This window comes from Microcaecilia unicolor, chromosome 1 (genome assembly GCF_901765095.1).
Source record: "Microcaecilia unicolor chromosome 1, aMicUni1.1, whole genome shotgun sequence".
NCBI classification, from domain to species: Eukaryota; Metazoa; Chordata; class Amphibia; order Gymnophiona; family Siphonopidae; genus Microcaecilia; species Microcaecilia unicolor.
This window is the reverse complement of record NC_044031.1, coordinates 5,487,927-5,507,181: the sequence shown is the minus strand read 5'-3', so window position 1 is coordinate 5,507,181 and position 19,255 is coordinate 5,487,927. Positions and strand designations below refer to the sequence as shown.

The 19,255-nt window shown below is 44.7% G+C and overlaps 1 protein-coding gene and 1 pseudogene across 1 annotated transcript; both read right to left on the bottom strand.

Moving 5' to 3' along the window:
* Positions 1-19,255, bottom strand: part of LOC115462307 — a 759,864-nt pseudogene that overhangs the window by 250,424 nt on the left and 490,185 nt on the right.
* LOC115462338 (gastrula zinc finger protein XlCGF26.1-like) lies at positions 16,939-18,628 on the bottom strand (the record flags this gene model as incomplete). Its single annotated transcript, XM_030192345.1, has 1 exon — positions 16,939-18,628. A coding segment is annotated over exon 1 (1,341 nt), but the record flags the coding sequence as incomplete, so codon positions are not given.

The following is a 19,255-nucleotide window of genomic DNA, read 5'->3' as shown; positions in this document are numbered from 1 at the left end:
CCCACACAGTGATCCCTCCTAGGGAGGACTACAACTCCCAGAATGCACTTGACCTTCCCACACAGTAGTCCCTCCTTGGAAGGACTACAGCTCCCAGAGTGCACTTGACCCTCCCACACAGTAATCCCTCCTAGGAAAGACTACAGCTCCCAGAGTGCACTGTGACACTCCCACACAGTAATCCCTCCGAGGGAGGACTACAACTCCCAGAATGCACTTGACCCTCCCACACAGTAGTCCCTCCTTGGAAGGACTACAGCTCCCAGAGAGCACTGTGAAATGCCACACAGTAATCCCTCCTAGCAAGGACTACAACTCCCAGAGAGCACTGTGCACTCCCACACAGTAATCCCTCCTAGCAAGGACTACAGCTCCCAGAGTGCACTTGACCCTCCCACACAGTAATCCCTCCTAGGAAAGACTACAGCTCCCAGAGTGCACTCTGACCTTCCCACACAGTAATCCCTCCTAGTGTAACCGGACAGACCGGCAAGTAAATCAGGTGGCCGAGACGCTGACTTCCAAAGCAAGGCAACTTTTATTAGCTAGCTGACACAGTACTAAGTTCAGACTCAGGATACTGCACCCCGAGCGTCACCTGACACTCGTTCTTATACACTCTTATCAGTAGTCATGCGCAGTTACAGACAGAGGGTCTTACACAAAACCCAGGAAACGAAACTTATGTTTGGTTTTGCACACAACCCTCTATTTCCAACACTGGTCTCTAGTCTATTCACAGTTATTTGGCATTGCATATACCATATAAGGCAATATACTGATAAGCAGCACAAGTTCCAGCTGGTTTCTGCTATCTGGTTACAGCTGCTTCCTCTGAGCTAACTGTCAGCTTGCAAGCCTTACATTCAGGGCCGTGCCGATGCGGTAAGCGGGGTAAGCGCCGCAGGGGGGCGCTATCCTCTGTATGGGCGCCGCCGCTGCGTGCTTACCCTGCCCTCCCACTCCCATGTAGGAACTGCCTGCCCTCTTCTCCCCACCAAGATCCCGTTCCTTTTTTTTTTCTTTTAAATTTACCTTCCTCCGACAGCGCAGCGTCATTGAAGGAGGCGGCGCTCCCAGTCCCGACGTCTCTAGCCTTCCCTTGTTCGCTGCTCACTGCCCCGCCTTCTTCTGACGTCAGAGGAGGGAAAGTCTGCAGTTGGAACAAAGGAAGAGACTGAGAGACCTCCCCCAGCCCTGTGAAGAGATTGTTGTGTATGAGAGGGGTTGTGCTAATCCAGATCCATTTCAGTGAATAACAGAGACGTTACTAAAATCCAATCCTAGCAGAGAAATAGAGGAGGCCAACGAACTGCACCGCACAAATGTACCCCTGACTTGTCTATTCACAGAATGGATTGTAGGTTTATTGCCCCAAAATTTAAAGAAATAAGAAAAAGCAGATTTTATCTATGAAAGGTTTCATTCTGTGTGGGAGTATAACAGAGCACTGTGGGAGCTGCAGTCCTTCCTAGGAGGGATTAATGTGTAAGAATGTCAGAGTGCACTCTGGGAACTGTAGTCCTTCCTAAGAGGCATTAATATGTGGGAATGTCCAGTGCACTCTGGGAGCTGTAGTCCTTTCTAGAAGGAATTACTGCATAGTATTGTTACAGTGCACTGTGGGAGTTGTAGTCATTCCTTGGAGAGATTACTGTGTGGGAGAGTCACAGTGCACTCTGGGAGCTGTAGTCCTTCCTAGGAGGGATTACTGCATAGTAGTGTTACAGTGCACTGTCATTCCTTGGATAGATTACAGTGTGGGAGAGTCACAGTGCACTCTGGGAGCTGTAGTCCTTCCTAGGAGGGATTACTGCATAGTAGTGTTACAGTGCACCATGGGAGTTGTAGTCATTCCTTGGAGAGATTACTGTGTGGGAGAATCACAGTGCACTCTGGGAGCTGTAGTCCTTCCTAGGAGGGATTACTGCATAGTAGTGTTACAGTGCACCGTGGGAGTTGTAGTCATTCCTTGGAGAGATTACTGTGTGGGAGAGTCACAGTGCTCTCTGGGAGCTGTAGTCCTTCCTAGGAGGGATTACTGCATAGTAGTGTTACAGTGCACTGTCATTCCTTGGATAGATTACAGTGTGGGAGAGTCACAGTGCACTCTGGGAGCTGTAGTCCTTCCTAGGAGGGATTACTGCATAGTAGTGTTACAGTGCACCATGGGAGTTGTAGTCATTCCTTGGAGAGATTACTGTGTGGGAGAGTCACAGTGCACTCTGGGAGCTGTAGTCCTTCCTAGGAGGGATTACTGCATAGTAGTGTTACAGTGCACTGTGGGAGTTGTAGTCATTCCTTGGAGAGCTTACTGTGTGGGAGAGTCACAGTGCACTCTGGGAGCTGTAGTCATCTGTGACTATTGATCCAAAAATGGTAAAAACATTTCACTAAATCGATTTCTTTTCCATTGATTGTGAAATCGTTGATCGTTGCCACAGTTACAAATGTTGTTGGGGCTTTTTTTTCATATTCAAATATAACCCCATCTTTAGACTGTGATTTTTGATCTTCAAAATAAGGTACGTGGGAAATAAAATAAGACAGGAGCCCCCAATATGGGAAAACAATATACACAAGGAAAAAGTCAAAGAATGATCAAAAACATCTATTTTTAATAACACATGATTAAAACATCAGTTGGGTGGGACAATACAGCGTATTTAAAGAAATTCACTGCAAAGCCCGACATGTTTCGCTGTATTGCCTGCCTCATGGGCTGTTAGGCGATCTTGCTTCCCAGCATGTAACCACTTGGCCACAGCTCCAAGCAGACACAACCCATCGTGTATGTTCCAAAATAGATGTCAGCAGCTTCAAATGAGGTTTATTATTTTTAAATGTTATTGAAAATATATATGCTTATGTGGACTTTTGCTTGATGACCATTTGACAATTCCGTTGTGCAAAATAAGGTATATCAGATCATTTTCCTTTTCTGCGAGCAATGCCGTGTCTTCTTCATATCAGCTGTTACTTATAATTCCTCATCCTTCCTCCCATTAACCTGATTCTCTGATTTGTTCAGGTGTCTTTGAAGTCTGCTGGTATGTTTTCTTCAGCTTTATGTGGGCACTTCAAACCAGGGGCGTAGCCAGACCTCACGGTGGGAGGGGGTCAGAGCCCGAGGTTGGGGGCACATTTTGAGTGCTGCCCTGCTGCCCCCCCCCACTGCCACGCCTCGCCTCCTCGCCCCGCACCGCCTCCTTGCCGCTTCCCCTCATCGCCTCGTCGCTTCCCCTGCAAAAACAAATGCCTTTGCTGGTGGGGGTCCCCAACCCCCGCCAGACGAAGCCTTCTTCAGCGCCGGTCTCTGGCGCAGCCGCGTTCACTGCCCTGCTCTTCTTTCTTCTTGCTTCTCCTGTGCACGCTGATGCTCCTTCTCAGTTTCACATAAAGGGGACCCCCGCCAGCCAACCCAGGGGCCCAGGCCCGCATAGCTACGCCCCTGATCCAAACCTATGACCCACACCTATATATTTTGTGGCAAAATGCCTTTATTTATTCTCACAATTTATTAGCAAGATTTAGAATTATATAAATATACTCACAAGAAGCTTTCCCAGTGTAATAGGGTTAAAAAATAATAACGTTTTGGGTTTTTGTTTTTGTTTTTTTACCTTTTGGGGGCTGCTTGTGGCTCCGCAGGGCTGCAGAGGCGGTCCGAGGCGTTTCTGGACCCATCTCAGGGTCTGTAGATGATCCAGGGCCAATTCAGGTTTTTTTTTTAAATGTTGGGACCCGTTTTTGTGGGGTCCGGAGCCAATTCGGGGCTCTCAGGGCCATCCAGGGCTATCCTGATCCTCTTTCTTCGGGCCATTTTTGTCCCAATCCCTAGTGGCTGCCAAGAGGCTTTGGGGGGTCTGGTGCTGGTGTAGGAGTGGACAAGCAAACACTGTGCACGGCCTGCAGCCATCACTAGACTGGCAGGACAACCTCAAGCTCTGTGCATACTACCTATGGACTTTGCATTCACACTTGCACCTTTGCTTTGTACCAAAACCTCAGCTTTCATATAATGAGCCTAGACTAAGACCTAAACCTGTGCAGTTTGGACTTTTACTAGTAGTATGTATTTGTTAACCAGCAGCTAGATAACAAGTTGTAGTAATCAGCAATTTAGGGTTGTAGGGAAGGCAGCTGGCTCTGCCAGCGCAGTCTCGTGATCCATGCATAGAGGCTGTATTGTGTAAATGTGCTGGAACACTGCAATAACTTACTGTTTTGCTGAACTAGAGTTAGATTTTGCTGTAAAGGACAATCTATTGTGCTTAGCTAAAAGAAGCTGTAACTTGTAGCATGGCAGCCATTAACTTTGTTTTTTCTGTGAAATACATTTTCTCTCCTTCTGTGCCTTTTCTGAAATATAAGGCTTGCAAGCTGACAGTTAGCTCAGAAGAAGCAGCTGTAGCCAGATAGCAGAAACCAGCTGGAACTTGTGCTGCTTATCAGTATATTGATATGCAATGCCAAGTAACTGTGAATAGACTAGAGACCAGTGTTGGAAATAGAGGGTTGTGTGCAAAGCCAAAGATAAGTTTCGTTTCCTGGGTTCTGTGTAAGATCCTCTGTCTGTAACTGCACATGACTACTGACAAGAGTGTATAAGAACGAGTGTCAGGTGACGCTCAGGGGGCAGTATCCTGATAGAACTCAGTGCTGTTCATTGCTAGCAATAAAGCTGTCATGCCTTTGGAACCAATTTGCCTCTTGTCTCCTGTTACACTGGGAGCCAGCAAAAGACAGGACCAGCCACGAGTGAGAAGGCAGGCAGCACCTGGCAGGAAAATGGCCGGCTTTAGGCCTAGCCTGCCGTGTGGAGGACTACTGAGTATGTGCTGCTTCTCCTGTTGAGCAAATCTCACATTATACAGACAACATTTTAATAACAGGGCTCATCACAAGAGGCAGTAGGAAATGACTTAAATCAGATTGTTGAACATCTAAAACAAAAAGGGAGGGAGATTAATGGGGACAAAATACAGCAGCCCGCTGATACTTGTAAATTTTGGGGGGATTCAATGGCATAAAGGACATAGAGAAATTTTACCCAAAGCTAAAGAAGAAAATGTTGGCATTCCCCACTTCCACCACTTAACAGGAAACACAACGCGTCATTGGGTTATTTGGATTTTGGAGAAACCATATAGCTCATTTAAGTCAGATTCTAGCTCCATTATACTCTGTAACACGTAAGAAACATCAGTTTGAATGGACACATCAGCAAGAGATTGTGTTTGATCTTTTTTTTTTTTTGTTACATTTGTACCCCGCGCTTTCCCACTCATGGCAGACTCAATGTGGCTTACATGGGGCAATGGAGGGTTAAGTGACTTGCCCAGAGTCACAAGGAGCTGCCTGTGCCTGAAGTGGGAATCGAACTCAGTTCCTCAGTTCCCCAGGACCAAAGTCCACCATCCTAACCACTAGGCCACTCCTCCACTGTTGCTACTATTGGAGATTCTACATGGAATGTTGCTATTCCACTAGCAACATTCCATGTAGAAGTCGGCCCTTGCAGATCACCAACGGGCGCTAGCAAGGTTTTCCTCAGAGTGTGTATGTTTGAGAGAGTGTGTGTGAGAGTGAATGTGCGAGTGTGTGTGTGTGACAGAGAGTGAGTGTGGGTGTGAGTGTGTCTGTGAGAGAGAGAGTGTGTGTGAGACAGATAGAGTATGAGAGTATGTCTGCGATACATAGACTGTCTATGAGACCGAGAGAGTGTATGAGATCGAGAGTTTGAGAGTGACTGTGTGACACATAGAGAGTGAATGTGATATAGTGTGAGACTTGAGTGTGTGAGAGACAGTGTGTGACAGAAAGACACTGACTGTGAGAGAGCGTGTGGGTGAGAGACAGAGTGAAGCAGGACTGTGCAGCGAGTGACGTACTGTGCGGGGGTGGGGCTGAGGCCGGCTCTATGACTGGTGCTGAGAGGCTATGAACACTACAGGGCTTCAGGGCTGCACTGGGACGGAGGCAGCTTCAGAACGTTGGAGGTGCGAATTATGTGTGCGGGGGGCGGGGCTTAGGGCAGTTCTGTGACTGGTGCTGAGAGCCTACGAACACTACAGGCAGAAGAAGGCGGGACACTGAGGGAACCAACAGCGCGAAGGGAAGGGAGATGTCGGCAGCGCTCCGCTTTCACAGACGCTGCTGCGACTGCAAGTAAAAGATTTAAAGGCCCCCAGGGCACGCCGCGATCATCTTCACGGGGGGGAGGGGGCGCGCGCGCGCCCCAACTGTTCATCTGCGGGGGGGGGGGGCGCCAACTGTTCATCTGCGGGGGGGGGGGGGGCGGCACAGACCCTTGGCACGGGCCTGGCTAAAAGCAGGAGTCAAATTCGTCAGGCAAACAGAAGGAGTAACCAGGAACTAGCAGAGTCTATGGGGCCGGCAGCAGACAGAAGAATACACCAGGAACTAGCAGAGTCAGGGCTGAAGCTACAGACTCCAACCACAAACAGAGGGAAAATGGCTGAAGGCTTCAGACTCCAAACACAGAGCAAGGGAGTAGAAGGACAAGCAGTCCACAGGCAAAGAGTAGAAGGGCAGAGCCCACACAGAAGGACTAGCAGTCCACAGACACAAAGAGAAGCTGGGCCGGAACCCAGAGAAAGGCTAAGCAGTAGTGCAGCAGAACACTAACTAACCTGACCTGGCCTAAAGGCATAACACCATGCAAAGGCCCTGCATGCCACTACAGCACTTCCTTATGAAGGCTCTCACTGATTATGTCACCTGCGCAGGACAGGAGCAGGGAACCCACTCCCACCAGAGAGAGGCTTGACACACATAGGAAGTGAACACACAGGAAAGACAAGCAGGGGCCATCTTGGAAGCTGGCATAGAGCCGGCGGTAGCCATCTTAGATGAGGCATAGCCCACACAGGTGAGGTCTAGTGAAGAATCAGCACACAGAGACAGACAACACTAACACAGAGACAGACAGAAGCCAGCGATTACTGAGTGGGAGTGTCAGAGTGCACTCTGGGAGCTGTAGTCTTTCCTAGGAGAGATTAATGTGTAAGAATGTCATAGTGCACTCTGGGAGCTGTAGTCCTTCCTAGGAGGGATTACTGAGTGTGAATGTGACAGTGCACTCTGGGAGCTGTATTTCTTCTTTGAAGAGATTACTATATGGGAGTTTGTTCTTCCAGAATAGGGGGTATTCCTGATCTTGCCATGGTTCACTCTTTGCCAATCCCCTGGATTCTGAGGTAAGAATCAGAAAGGGAAAGCTAAGGAAGATTTGGGACAGGTTACTATGCTACGCTGAGGACTTTAGCTGGATATTAAGAGGAGTTACCTAGGTAAATGTGCCACTAAAGGTATCCCCAACTGAAAACAAGGCTTGTGAATTTGACCCCCATGCATGTGAAATTCCAGTTCAAATACACTGTAATCAACTCATATTGACTCACCACATAGGAAGAAGAAAAGACTTCAGTGTCTGACTTGGCACAACCTTAGTCTAACCTCCAATCCTCCCCACCCCATTTAATGTAATGGTGATACTTTTTCCCCATTATGAAACTTTTTTTTCCTTTCTTCTTTTAATTCTTTACACTCAATGACTCAGTTCAAGAAGTTTTCAATGCATTACAAAAGCTGTGTAAATGTTTATCAACACTTATCTTTGAAGCTTTCTCGTCTGCTCAACAGTGCTGCCCATTTCACTGGATGTTTTTTTAGGAGCTGCTTGAAAAACAAATTCAGTTTGCACCAGCACCAAGCTCTCCAATGGAGCAGGTTCTCTGCTTGGCTGAGTTAGTCACTGAATGTATCTGCATAAAATTATCTAGATAACTTTAGGCCAGTCCCTCCATCACCACTAGATGTATTCAGCTAATTTTAGCAGTACATCAGTTAACATTAGGTCATGAGAACTTAAGTATTGCTGTTAGATAATATATATTTCTATTCTCCACCAATTACCTAGAAGGTAATAAGATAAGAATATGTAAAAAAAAAAGGGGGAATTAAATACTATATTCGTTGAATTACATTAACCTGCACTGCAAGGTTTAAGGACATGTGCTCAGAACATAAAGACCATAAATTTAACTTTAAAATGTTGATTTACAATACAGGTAATGTAATAATGTTACAAGACAGTGGCAGTTTTTACGAATCTTTCACAAGTGAAATGTGCTTTGCAAGATTAAAAGTTCTGAATTATAGATTATGCTGGATAATGGTAACTCACTTCGATAGAGGCTGCTGGGTGGAGTGATGGAGATCCTTGCTGAAACAGGAGTCTTTTGTTGCAGAATTGTAGTTGGAGCCTGGAGAATCTTATCAGGATGTGCGTGAAGTCCAGCAGGACGCAGATCCCAAGAGCCAGCGCTGGGCATTTTTCCAGGTTTTGTATATTTTCTTGCTGGACCCTAGGCTGAAGTCAGGTGGGGTGTCTGAGAACTGGCTTCATCTGGTTTTTAGATGGGGCATGGTAACTGGTCCCATGTTTAATGACATCATAAGACTTTCTGTCTGGACATCTGCTGTGATATACACATCCATTGTCTGAGAGTAAGTGGGCTTCTTTTATCTGATTAGATAGGTAGAGGGGCTTTTCAGTCTGAGTCATTGTCTGAGAATAGGTGGAGTTTCACTGTCTTTTGTTAACTGTAGTCTCTGTGATTGCTGTCCATCTTCAGAGTTTTATTCTTTGGAGATGTGTTGATGGACTTAGGTATCCACCTAGCTAGTTTTTCTTATCAGTAGTTTCCAGGGGCAAGGGGGAAAGTAAAGTCTTTGCATCTGTATATATTTTATATATATACATTTGTATCTGATCCAGCAAAATCAATAATTCTGACAATTAAACTCATATCATGCTACATATCATGCTACCTTGCCATACTGGGACAGACTGAATGTCCATCAAGCCTAGCATCCTGCGGCCAATCCAGGTTACAAGTACCTGGCAAGATCCCAAAACAGTACATTTTATGATGCTTATCCTAGAAACAAGCAGTGGATTTTCCCAAATCCATTTTAATAATGGCGTATGGATGTTTCTTTTAGGAAGCCACATCAGACATACTGATTTGATAAAATGGGGGAATATCTGAAGAAGGCGCAGTTGGCATGGGAAGGCATAGGAGAAGTAGAAAAACAGTGGTCCAAGCTAAAGGCTGCTCTAAATATGGCGACTGATCTTTTTGTGAGGAGAGTAAACAAAAACAAGAGAAGCAGGAAGCCTATATTTATTTATTTATAGCATTTATACCCCGCTCTTTCCCACTCGATAGCAGGTTCAGTGCGGCTTACAATGTATGTGTACAAAGTATCACAGAGATAGCACAATGTATGGGTAAAAAGTATCATAAAGATAATACAATTGTATAGAGAAGGACAAGAGGAAGAAATGTGGAGGGAAGGATTGAGGCATGTTTTATGTTAGTGGTGTAGATTAGGGTCGTAACTTAAGTTGGGTCGTTAGGATAGACTTGTTTGAAGAGGTGTGTTTTCAGCAGCTTTCGGAAGCGTAGATGTTCGGATTAATCTTAGTATGCCGTTCCAAAGTTGGCTGCCTAAAACGGAGAAGTTGGATGCGTAGTAGGTTTTGTATTTGAGACCTTTGCAATTAGGCAGGTGAAGGTTGAGATATGTTCGAGAAGATTTGGACCCGTTCCTGGCTGGAAGGTCGATTAGATTGGTCATGTAACTTGGACATTCTCCTTGGAGGATCTTGTGGATCAGTGTGTGGACTCTGAAGTTTATTCGTTCCCTGATAGGGAGCCAGTGGAATTTTTCCTGGAGAGGTGTTGCACTTTCAAACCGAGATTTACCAAAAATGAGTCTGGCTGCCGTGTTTTGGGCAGTCTGGAGTTCTCCAAACAAGTAGCTGTGTTGTATAAAATAGGAGAGAGAGGATATCGGGCCATTTAACCCAGGGTCGTGCCAACACAGTAAGCGGGGTAAGCACCGCAGGGGGGCGCCGACCTCTGGAGGGCACCACCGCAGTGCTTACCCTCGCTGCTTACCTCAGCTCCGCGCCACCCTGGGGGCTTGAAATCTTTTACCTCCAACGGTCGCAGCAGCTGAGCAGCGTCAGTGAAAGCGCTGCCGACGTCTCCAGCCTTCCCTTCACACTCGCTCGTTCGTTCCCTCGGTGTCCCGCCTTCTTCTAACGTCATTTCCTTGTGAGGGCGGGACACTGAGGGAACAAACGAGCGAGCGCGAAGAGAAGGCTGGAGACGTTGGCAGCGCTTTCACTGACGCTGCTCAGCTGCTGCAACTGTCGGAGGTAAAAGATTTAAAGCCCCCAGGAGAGGAGAAATTGCTGGAAATGGAGGGGAGGAGAGAGCGCAGAATTGCTGGATATGGATGGAGGCGGGAAGGGCAGAGAAGGGACATGGATGGACATGGATGGGAGGACAGGGCCCAGGGAGAGGAGAAATTGCTGGAAATGGAGGGGAGGGGAGAGAGGAGAATTGCAGGATATGGATGGAGGAGGGCAGGGTAGAGAGGGACAAGGATGGACATGGATGGGAGGGCAGGGTTTAGGGAGAGAGGAGAAATTGCTGGACATGAAGGGGAGGGGAGGGAGGAGAATTGTTGGACATGGATGGAGGGGAGGGAAGACAGAGGAAGGAGATGTGCATGGATGGAGGGGAAGGGAGAGAGAAGAAATGCTGGGCTTGGATGGAGGGGAGGGAAAAGAGAGGAAGGAAATGAGATGAGGGAAAAGGAAGAGAGGAGAAAAACTGCACATGGATGGAGAAAATAGGCAGAAGCTGGATCCACTGGACAGTCAAGTCTGCGGAGGACCCAGCTTTTATTTATGGATATAGAGGAAGAAATGAAGAAGAAAGGAGGAACGTAAAGAAATAAATGGAAAGGAAGCCCTGGAAACGGAGTTAAGAGGACAGATAGCAGCAGAATCAGATACTGGGCCAGCATGATCAGAAAAAGAAAGTCACCAGACAACAAAGGTAGAAAAAAATCATTTTATTTTCATTTTAGTGTTTGGAATATGTCCACTTTGAGAATTTACATCTGCTATCATATTTGCAATGTATAGTAATTTGTTTCTAAGAATATTGCTGACAATTCCTGTCAGTGTGGCAAGTGGTGAGCGATCATTTCACGGTTAAAAATCATAAAAAATTATTTGCGATCAAGTGTTTTACAAGAAAGGCTTGTAAGCCTTGCCATATTGCTATTGAGAATGATATATGTGCCCAGTTTGATATCAAAGATTTAATTACTAATTTCGTGAACATGAAAGCACGAAAAGCTAAGTGGTTGTAAACCCTCTATTTGTTGAGCAATCCCACAAAGATGCACTCCATCTTTCAGCTCCTATTTCCTTTGCATCTTGTGCCACACGGGCGGGGGGGGGGGGGCGCCAGGGGCGGGGGCGCCAACTGATAGTCTGCAGGGGGGCACCAGAGACCCTAGGCATGGCCCTGATTTAACCAGAAGACAGACCATTCTTTATTTGACAAATGTTCACCAGTATCTTTTCCCCATGCTTTTTGAGAAGAAATACTACATTGTTTTGACAGAGTTTGAAAACATTCACGAAATGAAGAGGCTGAAGGTGCGGGAGTAGAAAAAAGATTTTAAAATGGTTGTAATGGAAGGGAATTTGAAACACTATATGCTGTTGTCGAAGTGTTGGAGCAACCTGGTCTGAGGGGAACAAAGATGTCTTTCCCGAAAGCTGGGACTCTCCCTGTGTCTAGTGCTGAGCTGAGATCTCAACCTCATTTCCTGCCGGCCACGGAAGCACATACGAATCCAACTTCTGTTGACCAAGAGAAGTAGAGGTGGCTTCAGGGGGATAAAAGCTCACCTAACCCTTACACTTAGAAGGCATGATAGACAGAGGAACAAGGTAAGCACAGAGCAGATTCTCGTGTGTCTTCTCAGCCATATTGCTCTGCCCCCCCCCCCCAGCCCCCATGTAATTTTTTGACCTTTGCAGCTGCTCCTTTTTTTCACCCTTCTTCTCATTTTATCATAGTCTCTTTTTTGAAAGTTAAATGCTAACATATTGGATTTCCTGCGTGTACTTACTACAGAGCTTATATCAAATCTGATCATGTTATGATTGCTGTTATCAAGCAACCCCAGCACCATTACCTCCTGAACCAGATCATGCTCCACTAAGCACTAGGTCTAGAATTGTTCCCCCGGGTGATGACTCCAAATTGATGCACATTGGGTGCTCGTAGGCGTCTATTGTCAGCAAGCACCTCTCCGTGCTGTCCGCTCTCGACCAGCACCTCTCCGTGCTGTCTGTCTTCACCCACTAATGTTCAGACTGACCTCCTTCAGGTAATTAATTCCCACAGTGCATGTAAATGGTTTCACTCCTGTGTGAACTCTGTGGTGCCTTGACAGATGTCCCTTCTCAATGAAGGTCTTATCACACTCAGTACACATAAATGGCTTCACTCCTGTGTGAACTCTGTGGTGCCTTGACAGATGTCCCTTCTCTGGTGTATTATCATGTATTTCTTTGTGAAGCTGTTATGGAAAAATTTCCTATTACCAAAGAAGCTCACGGACTCTGGGTTCAAAGATCTTTATTCGAAACCTGTATTCAGGGAGACTAAATGAACAAGGAAAACTCAGTCCACAGTCTGACTATACTGATTCAGTATATCCTTTAAATAGCCAATAATACTGTTATCTTTACAATCACCAGGTGTAGCTCTGCTTAACAAATAACAAGAGAAAGAAAAAAAAATAATGAGCAAAATATATAATGATTCCCTTTTTTCCTGCCTTTTTAGATAAGGCCCTTACTTCTCAGTTAATTAAAACACTCCTAACTCCTGAGGTAATTCTGGCCTACTTTTTACAAACAAGCTTAGTTAATTAGAAGCATGACATATATATGACCTTTCTTCTGAGTGATTACTATTCTACAGTAAGGTGTGACACATTCCCACCCACCTTCTTAATGCCATCTCACCTGCTCTTATTCCTTTTATCTGTCACATTCTCAACCTCTCACTTTCCACTGCAACTGTCCCTACTGCCTTTAAACATGCTGTGGTCACACTTCTCCTTAAGAAGCCTTCACTCGACCCTACTTGTCCCTATAATTACCGACCCATCTCCCTCCTCCCTTTTCTCTCCAAATTACTTGAGAGTGCTGTTCACCACCGCTGCCTTGATTTTCTCTCCTCACATGCTATTCTTGACCCACTACAATCTGGTTTTCACCCTCTCCACTCAACCGAAACTGCGCTTACTAAAGTCTCCAATGACTAAATCCAGAGGTCTCTATTCCATCCTCATTCTTCTTGATCTTTCCGCTGCTTTTGACACTGTCGATCACAGCATACTCCTTGATACCCTGTCCCCACTTGGATTCCAGGGCTCTGTCCTTTCCTGGTTCTCTTCCTACCTCTCCCTCCGCACCTTCAGTGTTCACTCTGGTGGATCCTCTTCTACTTCTATCCCTCTGCCTGTCGGCGTACCTCAGGGTTCTGTTCTTGGTCCCCTCCTCTTTTCTATCTACACTTCTTCCCTTGGTTCACTAATCTCATCCCATGGCTTTTCCTACCATCTCTATGCTGATGACTCCCAAATCTACCTTTCTACCCCTGATATCTCACCTTGCATCCAAACCAAAGTTTCAGCATGCTTGTCTGACATTGCTGTCTGGATGTCTCAATGCCACCTGAAATTAAACATGACCAAAACCGAGCTTCTCATTTTTCCCCCCAAACCCACCTCCCCACTCCCCCCATTTTCTATTTCTGTTGATGGCTCTCTCATTCTCCCTGTCTCCTCAGCTCGAAACCTTTGGGTCATCTTTGACTCTTCTCTCTCCTTCTCTGCTCATATCCAGCAGATCACCAAGACCTGTTGTTTCTTTCTTTACAACATCCGTAAAATCCGCCCCTTTCTTTCCGAGCACTCTACCAAAACCCTCATCCACACCCTTGTCACCTCTCATTTAGACTACTGCAATCTGTTTCTTGCTGGCTCCCACTTAGTCACCTCTCCCCTCTCCAATCGGTTCAAAACTCTGCTGCCCGTCTCGTCTTCCGCCAGGGTCACTTTACTCATACTACCCCTCTCCTCAAGACCCTTCACTGGCTCCCTATCCGTTTTCGCATCCTGTTCAAACTTCTTCTACTAACCTTATAAATGTACTCTCTCTGCTGCTCCCCAGTATCTCTCCACACTCGTCCTTCCCTACACCCCTTCCTGTGCACACCGCTCCATGGATAAATCCTTCTTATCTGTTCCCTTCTCCACTACTGCCAACTCCAGACTTCGCGCCTTCTGTCTCGCTGCACCCTACGCCTGGAATAAACTTCCTGAGCCCCTACGTCTTGCCCCATCCTTGGCCACCTTTAAATCTAGACTGAAAGCCCACCTCTTTAACATTGCTTTTGACTTGTAACCACTCGCCTCCACCTACCCTCCTCTCCTCCTTCCTGTACACATGAATTGATTTGATTTGCTTATTTTATTTTTTGTCTATTAGATTGTAAGCTCTTTGAGCAGGGACTGTCTTTCTTCTATGTTTGTGCAGCGCTGCGTACGCTTTGTAGCGCTATAGACATGCTAAATAGTAGTAGTAGTAGTAGTTTTATCTTTCTACAGCATGTAATTCTATAACAAATGTAAAGGAAAAGCAATATATATACATATAGAATGATCTTGATTTCCATTACAGAAGCTTTTGCCACAGTCAGTGCCCAGAAATAGTTTTCCTCCTGAATGCATTCTCTGGTGTATGGCAAGTTTTTCACTGTCATTGAAGCTCATACCACACTCACTACATATAAATGACTTCACTCTCATGTGAAAGCTATGGTGCCTTCTCAGGTTTCCCTTCTCAGTGAAGCTTTTACCACACTCAGAACATTTAAATGGCTTCACTCCTGTGTGGATTCTCTGGTGCTTTATCATGTATTTCTTCAACCTGAAGCATTTGCCACACTCAGTACTTTACTCCTCAATGGCTATTCTGGTGCATAGTGAGTGTTTCATTGTTAAAAAAAGCTCTTACCACACTCACTACATGTAAATGGCTTCACTCCTGTGTGAACTCTGTTGTGCCTTGCGAGATGTCCCTTATCAGTGAAGGTTTTACCACACTCAGAACATCTAAATGGCTTCACTCCTGCATGGATTCTCTGGTGTTCTTTTAGGTTTATCTTTTGACTGAAGCTTTTATTACACTCAGTGCAGATGAATGGTGTCATTCCTGTGTGGATTCTGTGGTGTATTGTGAGGTTTACCTTCTGACTGAAGCTTTTATTACACTCGGTGCAGATGAATGGTTTCACTCCTGTGTGGATTCTCTGGTGTATTGTGAGGTTTACCTTTTGACTGAAGCTTTTATTACACTCGGTGCAGATGAATGGTTTCATTCCTGTGTGGATTCTCCAGTGTGTTCTGAGTGCTTCTTTCACAGAAAACCTTCTACCACACTCAGTACATGCAAAAGGCTTTATTCTGGTGTTCTGTGAGGCTTACCTTCCGACTGAAGCTTTTATTACACTCACTGCAAATGAATGGTTTCACGCCTGTGTGGATTCTCTGGTGTATTGTTAGGCTTATTTTGTGAGTGAAGCTTTTATTACACTCAGTGCAGATGAATGGTTTCACTCCTGTGTGGATTCTCTGGTGTATTGTGAGGTGTCCCTTCTGACTGAAGCTTTTATTACATTCAGTGCAGATGAATGGTTTCATTCCTGTGAGGATTCTCTGGTGTATTGTGAGGTGTCCCTTCTGACTGAAGCTTTTATTACATTCAGTGCAGATGAATGGTTTCATTCCTGTGTGGATTCTCTGGTGTTCTGTGAGGTTTGTTTTCTGACTGAAGCTTTTCTTACACTTACTGCAGATGAATGGTTTCATTTCAGTGTGGATTCTCTGGTGTATTGTGAGGCTTATTTTGTGAGTGAAGCTTTTATTACACTCACTGCAGATGAATGGTTTAATTCCTGTGTGGATTCTCTGGTGTTTTTTGAGGCTTGTTTTTTGACTAAAGCTTTTATTACACTCACTGCAGATGAATGGTTTCACTCCTGTGTGGATTCTCTGGTGTATTGTGAGGCTTGTTTTCTGAGTGAAGCTTTTATTACACTCAGTGCAGATGAATGGTTTCACTCCTGTGTGGATTCTCTGGTGTATTGTGAGGTGTCCCTTCTGAGTGAAGCTTTTATTACACTCAGTGCAGATGAATGGTTTCATTCCTTTGTGGATTCTCTGGTGTATTGTGAGGCTTGTTTTGTGATTGAAGCTTTTATTACACTCAGTGCAGATGAATGGTTTCATTCCTGTGTGGATTCTCTGGTGTTGTGTGAGGCTTGTTTTCTGACTAAAGCTTTTATTACACTCAGTGCAGATGAATGGTTTCATTCCTGTGTGAATTCTCTGGTGTTTTGTGAGATTTGCCTTCTGACTGAAGCTTTTATTACACTCAGTGCAGATGAATGGTTTCATTCCTGTGTGGATTCTCTGGTGTTGTGTGAGGCTTGTTTTCTGACTAAAGCTTTTATTACACTCAGTGCAGATGAATGGTTTCATTCCTGTGTGAATTCTCTGGTGTTTTGTGAGATTTGCCTTCTGACTGAAGCTTTTATTACACTCAGTGCAGATGAATGGTTTCATTCCTGTGTGGATTCTCTGGTGTTCTGTGAGGTATTGCGTCTGACTGAAGCTTTTATTACACTCACTGCAGATGAATCGTTTCACTCCTGTGTGGATTCTCTGGTGTATTGTGAGTCTTGTTTTATGAGTGAAGCTTTTATTACATGCACTGCAGATAAACGGTTTCACTCCTGTGTGGATTCTCTGGTGTTGTGTGAGGTCTCCCTTCTGACTGAAGCTTTTATTACACTCAGTGCAGATGAATGGTTTCACTCCTGTGTGGATTCTCTGGTGTTATGTGAGGCTTATTTTATGAGTGAAGCTTTTATTACACTCAGTCCAGATAAACGGTTTCACTCCTGTGTGGATTCTCTGGTGTTCTGTGAGGTTTGTTTTATGACTGAAACGTCTATTACACTCACTGCAGATGAATGGTTTCATTCCTGTGTGGATTCTCTGGTGTTCTTTGAGGTTTGTTTTCTGACTGAAGCTTTTATTACACTCAGTGCAGTTAAGTGGTTTCATTCCTTTGTGGATTCTCTGGTGTATTGTGAGGCTTATTTTGTGAGTGAAGCTTTTATTACACTCACTGCAGATGAATGGTTTCACTCCTGTGTGGATTCTCTGGTGCATTGTGAGGCTTGTTTTGTGAGTGAAGCTTTTATTACACTCAGTACAGATGAATGGTTTCACTCCTGTGTGGATTCTCTGGTGTGTGGTGAGGTGTCCCTTCCAACTGAAGCTTTTATTACACTCACTGCAGATGAATGGTTTCATTCCTGTGTGGATTCGCTGGTGTGTGGTGAGGTGTTCCTTCCGACTGAAGCTTTTATTACACTCACTGCAGATGAATGGTTTCACTCCTGTGTGGATTCTCTGGTGTATTGTGAGGCTTGTTTTGTGACTGAAGCTTTTATTACACTCACTGCAGATGAATGGTTTCACTCCTGTGTGGATTCTCTGGTGTTGTGTAAGGCTTATTTTATGAGTGAAGCTTTTATTACACTCAGTGCAGATAAACGGTTTCACTCCTGTGTGGATTCTCTGGTGTTCTGTGAGGTTTGTTTTATGACTGAAACGTCTATTACACTCACTGCAGATGAATGGTTTCATTCCTGTGTGGATTCTCTGGTGTATTGTGAGGCTTGTTTTGTGACTGAAGCTTTTATTACACTCACTGCAGATGAATGGTTTCACTCCTGTGTGGATTCTCTGGTGTTGTGTAAGGCTTATTTTATGAGTGAAGCTTTTATTACACTCAGTGCAGATAAACGGTTTCACTCCTGTGTGGATCCTCTGGTGTTCTGTGAGGTTTGTTTTATGACTGAAACGTCTATTACACTCACTGCAGATGAATGGTTTCATTCCTGTGTGGATTCTCTGGTGTTTTGTGAGATTTCCCTTCTGACTGAAGCTTTTATTACACTCACTGCAGATGAATGGTTTCAATCCTTTGTGAATTCTCTGGTGTCTGGTGAGGCTTCCCTTCTGACTGAAGCTTTTATTACACTCAGTGCAGATGAATGGTTTCATTCCTTTGTGGTTTCTCTCGTGCACTGGGAGGTTTCTTTTCCAGCAACCACTTGTACCACTGTCAGCAGAAGTACACAAGCTCTCATTTTTCTGAATTTTCTGGTAGTTTGAGAGGTCTGTCTTTCTGCAAAAGACTTTTTCAGATTTAGTAGTAGTCATTGATTCTTCACCAATCTGAGCTGTTTTATGATCTGTGAATGTTTCTCTATGGCTGAATTTTTTCTTACATTCAGCACTTGAAACTAGTATCTCTTCTGGGTGGAATTTTGTATTTCTTATGACGTTTTCTTCCTGTCTGAAGCTTTTGTCATGACTAGAACTTGCAGATAATCCCTCATCAGTGTCATTTTTCTGGTGTTTTGTAACGCTTCCTTTATTGATAAAGGTTTTCTCATCTACTGTAGTTGTACACACTCTAGTTTCTGTATTATTGTTCTCATGTTTCTCTTTCTTCCTACTGAAATCTTTCCCACACTCAGAACCTATACAGTGGGTCTCTCTTATGCATGTTTTCTGCTGTTGCTGTAGTTCTCTCTTTTGACTGAAGGTTTTCCCACAGTCCGTACCTGTATATGGTCTCTCTTCAGTATCGGATCTCTGATGTGATTTCAGAGTTAAATGATCATTAAGGAATATCTCACATCCATCACACAAACATTTCTGAACTCTCATCTGGTTTGTCTGTTCTTCCACTGTTTGTGTGATATTACTGGTACAATGTTCACACGGAGCTGAGCTTCCTGTTGAAGGTTTTTGTTTATTTTGATTTTTTCCCTTATCTCCCCAGTCAGAACAGGACGAAGTCTCTTCTTTCTCTCTTTCTGAGAACATCTTTTCCTCTTCAGGCTTCTCACTGAGCTTCCATTTATGTATCTCTGCATTACTGTTCTTAGGGTCATCTTCTTCTAAATAAATTTAAAAACAGAGCATTGTATAGTACTGTAGGAGAACAGCAGTTTAACGAGTTCAATAAAAAATCTGTATAAATAAATTGTAAATTTTCCACCCCCTCCCTGTTGGGAATACATTTCCAAGCTAATCACTACCAGGGATGAATACAGAATATATGATTATATTCAAGTTGATATTTAAAAGCACCTCTTGGTCTTTGTACATAGATATCGTTTAGCCCTAT